Source organism: Capra hircus, chromosome 10 (genome assembly GCF_001704415.2).
Source record: "Capra hircus breed San Clemente chromosome 10, ASM170441v1, whole genome shotgun sequence".
In the NCBI taxonomy this organism is placed as follows: domain Eukaryota; kingdom Metazoa; phylum Chordata; class Mammalia; order Artiodactyla; family Bovidae; genus Capra; species Capra hircus.
Genome location: NC_030817.1, coordinates 42,718,218 through 42,734,189, shown reverse-complemented (window position 1 = coordinate 42,734,189; position 15,972 = coordinate 42,718,218). Strand labels below are relative to the sequence as shown.

General features: G+C 39.5%; 1 protein-coding gene and 1 non-coding gene across 5 annotated transcripts in view; both read left to right on the top strand.

Moving 5' to 3' along the window:
• The window catches only part of ATP8B4 (ATPase phospholipid transporting 8B4 (putative)), a 299,618-nt gene extending 286,975 nt beyond the window's left edge, over positions 1-12,643 (top strand). For all 4 annotated transcript variants that reach the window (XM_018054182.1, XM_018054183.1, XM_013967148.2 and 1 more), the window contains 3 exons: positions 4,112-4,250; positions 7,454-7,584; positions 11,868-12,643. In XM_018054182.1, coding sequence (XP_017909671.1) covers positions 4,112-4,250; positions 7,454-7,584; positions 11,868-12,149 — 552 coding nt within the window. In that variant the 3' untranslated portion in view covers positions 12,150-12,643. The remainder of the gene's footprint in view (positions 1-4,111; positions 4,251-7,453; positions 7,585-11,867) is intronic.
• Positions 4,621-4,692, top strand: TRNAR-GCG. The gene has a single exon. It is a non-coding gene; the product is annotated as a tRNA-Arg (tRNA).

Sequence of the window (15,972 nt, the reverse complement as noted above, 5' to 3'; positions counted from 1 at the left end):
ATAATTTTTTTTAAATTTATTTTATTGAATTACAATATTGTACTAATTTCTACTATATAGCAAAGTGATTCAGTTTTATATATATTCTTTTTCATATTCTTTTCCATTATGGTTTATCACAGGATACTGAATATATTACACCTCCTCCAGTAGGACCTTATTGTTTATCTGTTCTATATATTGTAGTTTGCATCTGATAATCCCAAATCCTTATCTATCCCTCTCCTAAACCCCCTCCGCCTTGGCAACCACAAGTCTGATCTCTATGTCTGTGAGTCTCTTTTGTTTTCCACTTACTCTTTCTGTTTCATAAATTACTTCATTTGTATTGTATTTGTTTTCCACATGTAAGTGATACCGTATGATGTTTGCTTTTCTCTGGCTTGCTTCACTTAGTATGATCTCTAGGCCCATCCATGTTGCTGCAGATGGCATTATTTCATTCTGTTCATGGCTGAGCAGTCTTCCAGTGTGCTGTCGGCATGTGTGTGTGCGTGCTACATCTTTATTCATTTATCTGTCAGTGAACACTCAGGTTGCTTCCATGTCTTGATTATTGTAAACGGTGCTGCTATGAACATTGAGGAACCTGTATCTTTTTGAATTATACTTTTGTCCAGATACATGCTCAGGAGTGGGAGTGCTGAATCACATGGCAACTTTACTTTTAGTTTTCTGAGGAACCTCCATATTGTTTTACATAATGGCTGTACCAATTTACATTCCCATCTGGTAGGAATGATTTTTGATGATCCATTGATCATCACTGGACATCTTGAGTTTGTTTTTATTTCTTTTTTAATGAAAATGGTGGACAATACTATTAGATATTGAGTTTGAGTTCACAAAAGCTTTCTAATCCATTAAAATCTATACCTCTGGGTGGATACAACAAGCAGTGTGACCTCTGTTATTTGCCTTTATGTGCGTTTTAAGGGGGAAAGTATCAATCAAGGGCTTAATTTTTACAGAGTTTGAATTGTCTTTGGTCGAAGGAAATGGCAACCCACTCCAGTGTTCTTGCCTGGAGAATCCCAGGGACGGGGGAGCCTGGTGGGCTGTCATCTATGGGGTCGCACAGAGTCGGACACGACTGAAACGATGCAGCAACAGCAGCAAGTTCTTTTTCTGTCCTATAAATAATCTCTTTTACAAATCTTAGCTACTTGTATCAACAAAAGATCTCGTTAAACCCCAGACTTTCTCTTCATGACTCAATATTTATTAGACTGAATGAGTCAAATGTAAGCATAATGCTTTTAAATGACATCTCTGCCATTCCTTGGTCCATCTAAGTGAGTATCAGTAAGTTCAAACCAAAGCCATCTAACACTTGACATCTTGGGAGTTCAAAATTCAGAGTCACATAGCATCCAAAATCAGATCCAGATTTCTCCACTCAGAGGAGTTCTGTTTGTCTGTTTTACAACTACATAAAGCATATTGATGCTTTGTGAACCCTCCATGGCTAGGTCCCCTGTGTTCAATTCTATAGCAGAGGCGGAAACAATAGAGTGAATTGGAAGTATCTGACATAGCGAAGGCATCCATCATGAAATCATGATTTCAATCAGAAACTGCTGTCTTTAGTACACAGAGTAAATTTCAGGAATTTTGTGAATAAGCTCATTTTGAGAGTGGCATTAACATGTTTTCCTCTCTAAGCATGAGTAATTTCTGCAGGAGTACATAGATGTTGTACGTTTGAATTCAAATCTTTATCTTCACAGTTAAATCATATATTGGATGAGCATAAGATTCTTCAATCAGAGTGTTTTAGGAGTTCTGTAAATGATTTTCCACTACATCTCTGTTTCAGTGTAACAGCTTGCTAATAGGTTGATTCTCTTTCCTTTGTGAATAGTATCTTTTCTGTCTAGAAGCTATGTTTTTTATCCTTGGACTTCACAAATGTTACCAGAATGTAACTTCATTCATTGATTTGCCTATAATTTAGAGTACCCTCTCAATCTGAAAATCTTTGCTGCTATCACAGAGCAGGGTTCGTCATTTCTTTGATTGCTGCTTTTTCTCTTTCTAGGATGCCATTATTTGAATGTTGGGCCCATGGATTGGACATCTACGGATTTACCATCCATGTCTCATATCATTTTTGCACATGGTTTCCATTTCTTAGAGTTTTTGCCCTTTTATGAGATGTTTCCATTTGTTTTTACAGAATATTCAGTTCTAATCAGTAACTCTTCTTATTTGGTTTCTCTATTGAATTTTTAAATTCAGAAATGACACTTTTTTCTTCCAGAATTTTTTTCTATTATCTAATTGCTTCTCCTTAAGAGTTCTCATTACTTTTTATTTTTATTTTTATTTTATTTTTTTATGAAGTTAACATTACATGTTTTTATTTACAAGTTTTTTCTCTGATTATACTTACTTTGCAGCAGTGTGTTCACTTCTCAGTTACTCTTCATTAAACACTTTTTAAATGCATTTCTCTGTGTTTTTCAGTGTAGGCACTACCTCCCCACCCCCCGCCAAGTCGAGTCCTCTTAAATTGGTTGTGATTTTTCTTTGCCTACTCATACCTACACAGGTCAAAATATTGGTGTCTTTTAATGGTGATGAACTTACAGATGGCGAAAGTTAGAGCTAGAGATTTTGGTCAGCTGTCTTGAGGAATGAGTAGGGAGACCTGCAAGTCTTTCTTTGCTGAGGTATGGAAGGCAAGGCTCTCTGTTCTCAAGCCTCTTGAGGAAAGAAAAGGCTGTCCCTTTGGCACCCCTGCAGTTTCATCAAGGCTGCTAACATTCTTTTTATGGGGCATCACTTTAAAGGACAGTAACTTCGTGTGGGAAGGGGAAGTATGCCTCTATATGCATAAGAGCCTATTTACTGTGTAGGTGGAGCCCCGCTGGGCAGGCAGGAAATCTGTGGTCTTTCTGAGACTCTGCTAGAAATCTAAACTTTCATTTGGACCATTTGGAGGAACCTCTGAGATGCAAATAAAGATGCTAGAACCTACTTTAAAAAATTATTTAGAAAAACTGGAATAAAACTGCTTTACAATGTTGTATTACTTTCTGCTGTACAATAACGTGAATCAGCTCTGTGTATACATTCTCCCTCCCTCGTGAGCCTCCCTCTCACCCCGCAAGGTCATCACAGAGCACCGAGCTGACTGAGCTCCCTGTGCTATACTGCAGGTCCCCACTAGCTACCTGTTTTATCCATGGTGCAGTGTTAATACATAGCAATGTTACTCTGCATTCACCCCACCCTCTCCTCCCCCTGCATCCACGTGTCCATTCTGTCTGCATCTCTGTCCCTGTCCTGCAAGTAGGTTCATCAGTACTGTTTTTCTAGATTCCACGTATATAAGTTAATATACGGTCTTTGTTTTTCTGACTCACTTCCCTCTGTATGGCAGACTCTAGGTACATCCACATCACTACAAATGACCCAGTTTCACAGAACCTACGTTTTTTGCCTCTGAGGACTGAAGTGTTCATATTCACTAGTGGCTTCCTTAGTTTCCTCATATCAGATCACTCTTTTTCAGCTGTGCTGCCCTAACAAGTTATTGGATGGGAGAAGGGCTTGTGAACATGCTCCCAGATCACCATGGAGCCCAACTTCTGATGCCAAAAGTGGATTAAGGATTTTAGTTATTATTTGAATAATTTAACAGAAATGGTAATCAAAATGAATTAGAATATTGATATAAAACAGACTATACCTGTGTCAAAATGGTCAAATGAAAATCTATGTACAGATCTTAAAATGTTGCACTTTCTCACTATGAAAAAGTTCTCCAACAGACAAATTTAGAGAGCAGTTTGGAAAGTAGCATTGAAATTAGAAGCCACTCTGCTTTATTTCTCATTTAAAAGTTTAACATTTTATTTCCTGATTTTCACTCAATATTGTTAGATATAATGGCTGGCAGATACAAGTCCTAAGGTCAGTTGTCTACCAGAAATGTCGCATCAGTCCCCTGTGTTGTGCAGAAAGTGGTAGAGCCTGTGGTTGGCTAGTAACTAGACAGGTACAATTGTCTTTTCACAAAAGTGTCCTGAGGAGACATTACTCAGTAAAATGATGCTCTTTTCATCCTTAACAGTCTCCCCTTTGCATTTGACTTTATTTACAGATAGCCTTGGATACCAGCTATTGGACTGTCATTAACCACGTTTTCATCTGGGGCAGCATAGCCACTTATTTCTCCATTTTATTTACAATGCACAGTAATGGCATCTTTGGCATCTTCCCAAACCAGTTTCCATTTGTTGGTAAGTGAGCCATATTATTTGCTGGGGCCTCATGATGTCATTTGTCTTTGTAATGTATCTTCATTTTGGTGGGACTAGGAATGACCAGTAATTCTGTCTCTAGGGATTGACTGAACCAGACAGCTGGAGGCTTACAGTTTCCTAACAGTGCAGATGCAATAGACTGTCCCTTTTCAAATAAGAGGCATAGCACATACATATCAGAGCTGCCTGAAAACCATGTAGTTCAGGTATATGATAGAGGGAAGAGAAAGAAATGCCAGGCTCTCCCTTTTATGCCACATTATAACCAGCATTTATGCCAAAGTTCACCTGTGGAACTTATTTTCATTTAGAAAAGAAGTGTATAATTTGTGTGTGTAAGTGGGCTTCCCTGGTGGCTCAGAGGGCAAAGCATCTGCCTGCGATGCAGGAGACCCAGGTTCGATCCCTGGGTGGGGAAGATCCCCTGGAGAAGGAAATGGCAACCCACTCCAGTACTCTTGCCCAGAAACTCTCATGGACAGAGAAGCCTGGTGGGCTATAGTCCATGGGGTCGCATGTCTGACTCTTTGCAACCCTGTGGACTTTAGCCCACCAGGCTCCTCTGTCTATGGGATTCTCTGAGGAAGAATACTGAAATGGGTTGCCATGGCCTCCTCCAGAGGACATTCCTGACCCAGGGATCAAACCCGCATTTCTTATGTCTCCTTCATTGGCAGGTGGGTAGTGGCTCAGATGGTAAAGCATCTGCCTGTAGTGCAGAAGACCTAGTCAATCCCTGGATTGGGAAGATCCCCTGGAGAAGGGAATGGCTACCCACTCCAGTATTCTTGCCTAGAGAATTCCATGGACAGAGGAGCCTGGTGGGTTACAGAGCTGGACAGACTGAGCAACTAACACTTTCTTCACTACTAGTGCCACCTGGGAAGCCCAGTGTATAATTTAGTCTTTTAAAAATTGCTGGACAGTGGGCTGTAAGTGGCACAAAGTATAGGCTCTGTTGCCAGACAGCCAGTGTTCTCTGCCACTTATAAGATGTGTGACCTTAGGCAAGTTTCTTTTCCTTTTTATACCTTAATGTCTTCAATTCTGAACTTGGGGATATTAATAGTTCCTGCTTTTATAGGGAATTTGTGAGGGTCAAGTGAGATAATGCATATAAAATGCTTAGCATGCAGCTTGGTACATAGTACTTTAACAATAAATGTTAACCAGGAAAATGATGATTAAAGCAAATGTGACTTGATTACTAGTTGGGGACATTGCAAGCGATTTGAACAGCAGGTGGGTAGCAAAAAACCTCCTAAAATCCCTTGATTCCCTGATATTTTGAGTCCACCAAGAGTATACGTCTGGTCTACCTTTGGAGTATACTGTCATTGCCCCCCATGTTTCAAAATGATTCCCAGCAAAGGCTACTGAGCTTTACACAGTGGGGCTATTAATAGACTTTTTAAAGAAGTTTTAAAATCTCTAGCGTGTATGAAATAAGCTGGTAACAGAGATGTTTCTGAGTTCATCCTGGAAATGTGGAAAAGAGATGCACAGTGACAACCTTCTTGAGTTTGGTTAGGTAAGACTGAGATCTGCATCCATTAGTTGGGAAACTGAGTCTAGAAAAACAATTATTAGAAGACTGATTCATAGAGAAAGCAAAATAAGAGCAACTATCAGGTTATACATTTGAGATTAATTCCGTTACATTAATTCCATTGAGATTGTAATTCCATTTAAATGCATATATACATTTAAGAGTATTATATTCAATTTTTTGTTTGCTTTGTGTACCTGGAAATATTTAAATTGCACCACTTTTACTTAATATAAACTGTTAATCCTTTGTCCACCAAAAGGTTCCAACCATGTAGAAACATGGTTGTGAATAAGCATATTGGGGAGTGGGGAGAGACATTTAAGTTTTTCCTTTTCTCTTTGGTGCCAAATCTGAAAGTTCAGTGTGTTGACCAGAAGACTTCCAGTCCTAAGAGAGCATTCACACATGCATAATGAGACTGGAATGCTTCAACTGGAGAAAGTAGTCTGTGTGGTGACCACTCTCTCCAGCTAAGCACATGCCATTCCAGGAATTAATTACTGAGTTCCAATGAGACTTTTCAAAAGTTAGATCAACACTGGGGTTTAAGAAATTTTTTTTTTTCTTAGTAGCCAGCAGCAAACAGGAGTGTGGTTTTAAAGTGATGGTTTTTTTTTCTAGCCATGGCTGCAGGTACTGAGCTTCAAGATGCTCAGAGACATTTAATTTATGGAGTTGTTCATTTCTGCCCAGGCAGTTGGAATCGAGCAGTCTTTGGTAGGCAGTGTCTATCCTACAAAGGAAATGCAGACATTCCAATAAGTAGCCAAGCCCTCACACCTAAAACCCATTCAAACAGTGGTAATGCTGTAGGATTGGGAGGAATAATTGGAGGTATCATGTCCCTAGAAAACCAACAAAAGGAACAACAGCTCATTTTGGAAATATAAGTACAGTTGACATCTTCTGTATAATTTGTCTGTCTGCCTCACTGACCCCTATTGCTTTGTTTAGACAAACAGCCCAGGATACGAGGTGTGAGTATAAAATAAGAACACTGGCTCCAGGCTTGGGAAGGACTTTCGCTATTCTCTAGAGCTAGTATATTGAATGACTGCACCAGTGGTTTCCCAGTGTGGAGAATGCTGTTTTCACAAACCCCGGAGCATCTCTGCACACCTTGGGACCTTGAGGACTTCCTATCCGTGGGAACGTCAGAGAGATCAGCATGTCCGCTCGAGGCTGTTGCCTGGATTTAAAAGGTTGATCCTGTCATAGAAAGAGCTTACTTTTTATGACATAGCCAGTGGAAAAGACCATCATTTGCAATTGTACCTGCATCTAGAACATCTACTGTGTCATTTGATATGATAGTTTTGTTTAAGGGTAAATGTGACTTTAATGACTGCTTTGTGGTTGAGGCATCCTGAAACTGGATGAGAGAATGCTGTTCTGTGGTGAAGGTGGACTGAACCTTGATCAGACAATGCCTGTCTCTGGCTATCAGTCTCCTCGTGATCAAGCCATGAAGCAGTTCCCAAGGGTGATCTTACCATTGTTCTTATCACCACTGAACATACTATATGCTGGGGGAAAATACCCAGTGTTCTCTCTAGGAAATCCAAACAATCAATTCAGTAATTCAGTCCGATTTATAACCACAGTGTTTATTTGTCTTTAATAATAGGAAATGCACGACATTCCTTGACCCAGAAGTGCATCTGGCTTGTTATTCTCTTAACAACAGTGGCTTCAGTTATGCCTGTGGTGGCATTCAGATTTTTGAAGGTGGATTTATTCCCAACTCTGAGTGATCAGGTATGTTGTTGCAGCGCTGATGGATACTTGAGGGGTTGATTCTTTGCTCTTGGAATCATGTCCTCTGCCTGACAAGAAGCCCAGGGAAGAGCTAATGAAGTTCTCACCAGCAAACACCGACAGGTAGGTGCACAGCATCATGTTGCTGTGGCTGGAACTGCCCACATCTGAATGTACTAGCACTGGGAGTGTCTACACTAAGTGTGGGTGAGGAGTCATAAATGACAAGTTAAGCTGTGTATTCTTTTATATTGGCCATAGTTGATTACAGGGTAGTTTCAGGTATATAGCAAGGTGATTCAGTTATATACATGCATCTATTCTTTTTCAAATTCATTTCCCATTTAGGTTATTTCAGAATATTGAGAATCACTCCCTGTGCTACACAAGTCCTTGTTGGTTATCTATTTTAAATATAGCAGTGTATACCTGTCCATTCCAAACTCCCAGTCTATCCTTCCCTTCCATTCTTCTGCCCAACCCCTAACTTAACCCAAACCCCAACCATAGACTTCCCTTTCTGAAGCACCTACAGCATCCACAATAAAGCAAACTGCACACTTAACGATCCAATACAATAAACAATTCAAACATTGATATAGATTCATGCACCAAATAACAGGAATAGGAAGTCAACATCACATTTAAAACACTTTGTACCACTAACATATTCCTCTGCACCACAAATCCACATCATCACAGTTAAAACAATGAATAGATTATTAATTTTAAGAAAGCACTCTAATAGCAGTAACGTTGATAAGTATAAAGACATAGTTGTGGCTGTGGTGCTAGTGGTAAAGAACCTGCCTGTCAGTGCCAGTGCAGGAGATGTAAGTGACTCGGGTGCAGTCCCTGGGTGGGGGAGATCCTCTGGAGAAGGAAATGGCAGCCCACTTCAGTATTCTTGCCTGGGAAAGTCCCATGGACCAAAGAGCCTGGCAGGCTGCAATCATGGGGTTGCAAAGAGTTGGACATGACTGAAACAATTTAGCATGCACATAAATTTAAAGCATAACTTCAGCTAGTTATCAAGTATACAAATTTACAATACAAAATATTAGTACACAAAATCTTTTTAGTTTTATAAACTACCAATGAATAACCTCAAAAGGAATTTAAGAAGAGAGTTCCATTTTAAATAATGTCAACATAATTAGAATATTTAACAATAGCTTTAAGTTCATTCTCTAAGTCTGTGAGTCTGTTTGTAAATAAGTTCATTTGCATCATTTTTTAAGATTCTTCATATAGTGATATCATATTTGTCTTTCTCTAACTTCACTTAGTATGATAATCTCTAGATTCCATTCCATTAATGGCATTATTTCTTTTTAATGACTAATATTTCATTGTATAAATATACCATATCTTCTCTATCCATTCATCTGTTGATGGATATTTAGGTTGCTTCCATGTCTTAGCTACTATGAATAGTACAATGAACACTGGGATGCATGAACATTTCAAATATGGTCTTCTCTAGATATAGGCCCAGGAGTGGAATTGCAAGATCATATAGTAGCTCTGTTTTTAGTTTCTTAAGGAATATCCATACATTCTCCAAAGTGGCTGTACCAATTTAGATTCCAACAACCGCATAGAAGTAAAACTCTCACGGCTTGTGAATGGCATGATACCATACACAGAAAATCCTAAAGATGCTAACAGAGAAGTAGTAAAGCAAAGTTGCAAGATACAAAATTCATACACAGATTTCTGTGTATGAATAACAACACTAACAAAAGATAATAAAGAGAAATTAAAGAAACAATCCATTTACTATTACATCAAAAAGAACTGTACTCTGAAAACTATAAGATACTGATGAAAGAAACCAAAGATGACAAGTTCAGATGGAAATAGAGACCATGTTCTTGGATTGAAAGAATCAATATTATAAAAATGACTACTACTCAAGGCGGTTACAGATGCAATACAATCTTTATCAAATTGCCAATGGTATTTTTCACAGAACTAGAACAACAACAAAAAATCTTAAAATGTTTATGAAGACACAACCAACCTTGAATAGCCAAAGCAGTCTTCAGAAAGAAAAATGGAGTTAGAGGAATCAAGCTCCCTGACTTCAGACTACATTATAAAGTACAATGTAGTGCTTTATAATGGGTACAAAAATAGAGCTCAACTGAACAGGATAGAAAGCCCACAAGTAAACTTACATACCTACAGTCAAATCTGTAGCAAAGGACGCAAGAATGTACAATGGAAGAAAGACAATCTCTTCAATAAACGGTGCTGGAAAAACTGGACAGCTACATGTAAAAAAAAAAATAGAACATTCTTTAACACCATACACAAAAATAAAATGGATTAAAGATCCAAATGTAAGACCAGATATCATACAATTCTTAGAGGAAAACATAGGCAGAATGTTTTGCCTTTGACATAAGTTGCAGCAATATCTTTTTTTGGTTTGTCTCCTAGAGTAATGGGAATAAAACAAAAATAAACAAACGGGATCTAATTTTGGCACAGCAAAGGAAACCATAAACAAAATGAAGAGACAACCCACAGAATGGGAGAAAAGAATTGCAAATGATGCTACTGATAAGGGACTAGTCTCCAAAATTTACAAATAGCTCATGGGACTCAATATAAAAAAAAAAAAAACCCACCCAAAAACTGGGCAGAAGACCTAAATAAACATTTCTCCAAAGAAGGCATACAGATGGCCAAAAGGCACATGAAAATATGCTCAACATCACTCAGTATTAGGGAAATGCAAATCAAAACTACAACAAAGTATCATTTCACTCCAGTCAGTGGGACCATTGTCAAAAAGTCTACAAACAATAAATGCTGGAGAGGGTGTGGAGAAAAGGGAACCCTCATGCACTATTAGTAGGAATGTAAATTGATGCAGCCACTATGGAGAAGAGCATGGCAGTTCCTTAAGAAACTAAACATAGAGCAACCATGTAACCCCTGGCAGCATTTTGGACATTTGCTCCCAAGGCAAAGGGAAGATTGATGGAAATTTACTGACATGGGAAAGTAAAGAGTAGTAAAAGAGAGACAAATACGGTATGAGGTGAAGGGGCTCTAAATATCTGCAGAAATGTATTAATAGTAACAGATTATTAAACACAAGGGGGAGGTGATGTTCATAATAGCTGGGTTGAAAAGTACAGGTAGAAGAAAAAACAGAAAGAATAGATTCTAGAAATACCTAAGCCAAGGGATTAACAGAACATATTTCAGTATTTCATGGAAAGAGGAGTATAAGCAACACAATGTCGTTAGATCTGGACCCAGAGAGGAAGAGAAAAGGAGAAAGAGGGGACACACATTTGTAGCCACGTCATGAGAAGGGGGAAATACTGATGAGATGAGTGACCAGGCTGATGATGTTGAGAAGAACTGAGGTAGAAATTCCCTCATCATGAAATCCTTCCTGGTCTGGGGCCAAAGTGCCAAGAGATTCCTTCTGAAATGACTCACTCATTCCCCTCTAATGTTTGCCCTTTCCCTTTGGCCCTGTGAGCTCATGCTGATGTAAATCCAGACAATGATGGATGAGCTGAAGGAAGATGATGCTCATTCCTTCCTGTGTTTATGCACACCATGATTTTCTGCTTGATGGCTTTCTCTTGACATGAAAGTCAGAATCTAAGCCATCAGTCAACTCATCTAGAGAACACGGTGCTAAGCATCAAACCTTGGATCTTTTCTCTCCTCAGCATTACAGGGAAATGAGATGCTACAAACCCACTCAAACAATGTTGAGCTCTTCAAAAGGTCACCAGAAAACCCACAAGAAATCAAAACCATGACAGATCTCATGGTACTCGGACCTGTCACAAGAGTTTGAAATTTATGACTCTCATTTTCTAAATTTTCTTAGTCCATCACCACTGACTTTTTGGAGCCAGAGAACCTCTAAAAGAGAAAGTAAAGGCTTACTTGGGGGAAATGGGACTGTAAATTGTTATACTGAGTTTGGGTGGTGCAAGTTAGAAAATCATTATGTGCAAAATATGTTCCTGTTCCTTTAAGATGGATGTATGAGATGGAGACAATTCTGAAATTTGTCTTAACACTTTTTGTTTGCTTAATAGTTTCTTGGTAGAAATAAAAACTGACCAATATCCAGTTTTCCTGGCTTTTAGGTGAAAAACTTGCTTTTGCAGTGAAGTTGAGCACTTGGTTATTACTGATGTTGTTTTTACGGAAAAAGGCTTTTACCTCAGGAAGTGGCCCACTATGTGGAATCTGTCATTTGGATGCTCCGTCTCACCCTGGGTCTCCTTTGTCTCCAGATCCGCCAGTGGCAGAAGGCTCAAAAGAAGGCAAGGCCCCTGCGTACCCGAAAGCCTCAGACTCGGAGATCAAGCTCGCGAAGATCTGGATATGCTTTTGCTCACCAAGAGGGCTACGGCGAGCTTATCACATCTGGAAAAAACATGCGAGCTAAAAATCCACCCCCAATGTCAGGGTTGGAAAAGACACTGTATAATAGCACTAGCTGGATTGAAAATTTATGTAAGAAAACCACAGACACAGTGAGCAGCTTTAGCCAGGATAAAACAGTGAAACTCTGAGTCAAGATGAATTTGAACCACACAGTTATCTTTTCACTTCGGCTGGAGCTGAAATCAACTGGCTCCAGGGTTTGGGGTCAGGGGCTAGGCTGGAGTAGATGGCCTCACTTATCCTAAACCTGTGGCAAACAGCAGCCAGTGCCCATCGATCGGATAGAAGTGCACTCTACTGACAACCAGGTCAGAGGGCACTGCCTAATCGATGAGTTGGTGGACAAAAGTCTCAAAATACTAGCAAAGATTTTTATCAACCTAGATACCAATCAATCTGTACTTTAGAATCTCATTTATGGAGAAACACTTGTAAATCTGCATACACAGAGAATGGATCTTCAGCTGGATAAAAGGGTACATTCACAAGGTATATATCTCAGCTGTGAAAAGCATCCTTGTGACGCATTAACACATATATAAGGTCAGCTATTTCCAAGATACATGTTTAATTAAGATTTTAGACGTATACATTGTACACGAAGGTGCTTTCAGACTTACAGCAGCTTGTTACTCTCCAATCTTGATCTCTACCTGTGTGTTCAGTCGGAACAACAGATACCCTTCATGCCTAAAGAGAAGAAAAACATGCTGGTATTCCATATTTTTCTACTAGTTTGGAGACAAAGTACACTGAGCATCTTTACAGTGGGTAGGCTGACAACTTGCTCAAATTTATTCAAGAAATTCTCAGGAACATGTTCATGAAATGTCAAAGAGAGACTCTAGATAGAAAGTATTCTAAGTACTTGTCAATGACTTTTTATAACAAACTCAGTAGTTATTTACTCTGTGTCATCCATAACTATTGATGGACTCGGCAAAGCACTGAAATTTCACTTTGATGATAGTATTTCATGTAATTAATGTATCTGCAAATACTTTTGATATTTCCAATTTTGAAAAGTTCAGATTTGAAACCAAACAAATAATCTCTTTAATTGCTATTTAAGTATGCAGGTTTAGGTTGTTCACCTGTCATACTTATAATTCTAACATATGTGTTGAGTTTCTGGAGATGTGCCAGCCCAAATTTCAGTCCACATGTGAGTCACCAGTGCAGTATCTGTAAAAAGAATTCACGCATATTCATGTTCAAACTCCAGTTCTGTTACTTACCTTTGTAACCTCTGGCAGGTAATGTGCCTCCTCGGGGACTCAGTTTCTTCCTCTGTAAAATGAGGATATTCTACCTACCTCATGTGGTTGTTTGAGGATTGTCAAAGCACAAATTCTTAAATCATTAAAAACAATTCTCAGTGAATAGATGATTAGTTAAGTGCCATTTAACTAATCATCAGAATAGCAGAGTTTGAAAAGAGCAAATGTGAAGAACTGGAACTTAAGTAATCAGTGGGAAAGGCCTTGATGAAATGACACTGTAAGAGCCTTACTTTGGTTAGTATCCTAAAGGTAAATAACCTTGGAGGTATTTTTATATAACTTTAACCATGAAGGTAAATTTCTCTATAAGAAAACAAAAATCATCATGTTTTATCAATTTTATACAAATCAGTTTCCAACTTTATAGAATATTTAGTCTGGTCTTTATTGAATTATTAAAGTTATATTTCTGGAGAGAGTCAGATGGCCCTTGGGTGAGCTTGATGGATAACAGGCTAGCAAGATACTAATGGATCACACAATCCTTTTTTTTTTTTTGCTTTAATTTCCACGTCTGGGATAATGTTTCCTGAATGGGATCAAATGAGATATGTATAAAAAAGCCTAATGCAGTGCTTTAATCATAGTTAATGCTTATAGATTTACCGTTTTCTCCTACATGCCTGCGTAGATTTATCCAGATGTTAGTTTTTAGTGTCTAATTTGTCATTAGTTTCACTGTGTTTGCTTGCTTTTTGTAACATTTTTGAAAGATTTGAAAACTCTCAGTAAATATTTTGGCACTGTTGGTGTTTGATGTGTTGTTTCTTTATTGGAAACTCATTGGGAAAGTTTTTGTTACATTGATCAACTAATTATTTTTTCTCTCTTAGGGAAAGTGTACTCATTCTTAGGATCAGAGTCAAGAACAAAATGAACCAGTTCAACCTATGTTTAAGGGATGGGAAAGATTAGGAATGGTACACATTTGCAAATTCAGTTCAAATTAAATAAGGCTGTTTATAAACAGATAATGTGGATAGCTGTGAGAGAAGCACATTTATCAGTTTACTTTGGCCCTATGAGGTCCAAATAAACTCACACACCCATTCAAGGTCCTTCAAGTGCCAAGGATTATTTTGAACCTGAAGATAAAAAGGCCTGAAGGGTGTTGGTGATGCTTTGGGGAATAGTAAAATTTTAATTTTATGTAAACTATCAGATTATTTGGAAAGAAAAGAAAATTAATTCTATATTCAGGACTAAAGTTGATAACTTGTGTTTTTAAAGTCTCTGTCCAAGTTTTGAGCTCTTATAGACCATTACAAATTGTGTTTTCCAAAGGAGAGCTCAAGATGGCAGAATGAGAGACTGTGGCATTCACCTCCCCCTCCAGAGACATCAGAAATACATCTACATACAGAATAGTTCTCATGGAAAACCAGTTAGAAACTGACTGAAGAACTCCTATACAGCCAAAGCTGCAAGAAAAATTTCCACCTAACAAGGTAGGACAGAAAAAAAGCATAGCGTCAGGACCCCCAGCCCGAGAAGAATCTGAAAGGAAGAGAAGTCCTGCATTGGTGGATCCTCATCTAGGGCTGCAAGCAGTTTGAGCCACAGTCAGTTTCCCAGGCCTGGGGAACAGCATGGAGAAGACAGGCCCTGTTGGCTAATGGCAGAACTGCTGAGACAGATAGAAGGGCTGCAGAAGCTTGGACTCAGTACCAAGGAGTCTGTGTGTGCCAGTCGTGGCAGAGAGAGCCTTGTACTGGTAGCTGCCACCTTGCTGCATTCCTCAATCCAAATGGGGCAAACACTCCAGTACTGCTCACTCCTCACCATAGCTTTGTATGAGACCTGGGCCAGCTGGTCCTGAGATTTGTATAGCTACACAGAGACAGGTCTGGGATGAGATCTGGTTAAGGCAGTAGTGGTCATTGTCAGCGTGTGCTTGGGCAGTGCTGCCAGAGTTTGCCACAGTGAGCCTCCCAGCCCAGTGTTCCAGCTCCACCCACTCCACACTGCAGCTGAGCATGGAGGTGGAGGCAGCCCATACCGCTGGCAGCAGCTCAGCCACCTCAGTTCCTGTAGCTACAAAGCCCCGACTCCAGCTCTAGAATGGTGAATGCCCCAGCCACTCCATCATGTTGTACTAGCTCTGGGACTAACATGATAGGGAAGGGATGTGACCTTGGGCTGCATCCCAGTGGAGTTGCAGAGGCCTTCACAGGCAGCACATCATTCCTCTGTGAGTGTGTGGCTTAACTTTAGCAATCACTTCCTTTGGGGCAGGGCATACACTCAGAGGGAATGGAGTCTGATTGGGCCCAACCAGCCCGGCTCCTACCCCATCACCTGGGGAGCAGGCCCTGCCCCTGACAGGATGGTGACAGCCACAGAGCAGAGAGGAAATCCCACTTCATACCCAACACAGGCTTTACACCCTCCAATGCCAACCACACTCCCTATCAAGGGGAAAACAGCCAGCACACCCTGAAGGAAGATGTGGGTGGTGTCCATATTAAAACCAGCCCTTTCACCAAAGATATCACACACAGTCTACCCAGTGATGCTCCCATATAAAAATGCCCTTTAAGACCACAAAAGCTAAGTTTCTGTGTCTCTATGAATTTAGGAGAAAGTTAAATAAAATGAAAATGCATAAACCACTCCCAATAAGAAGAGCAAGAGAAATTCCATGAAACAGAATTCACCAGTGTACCAG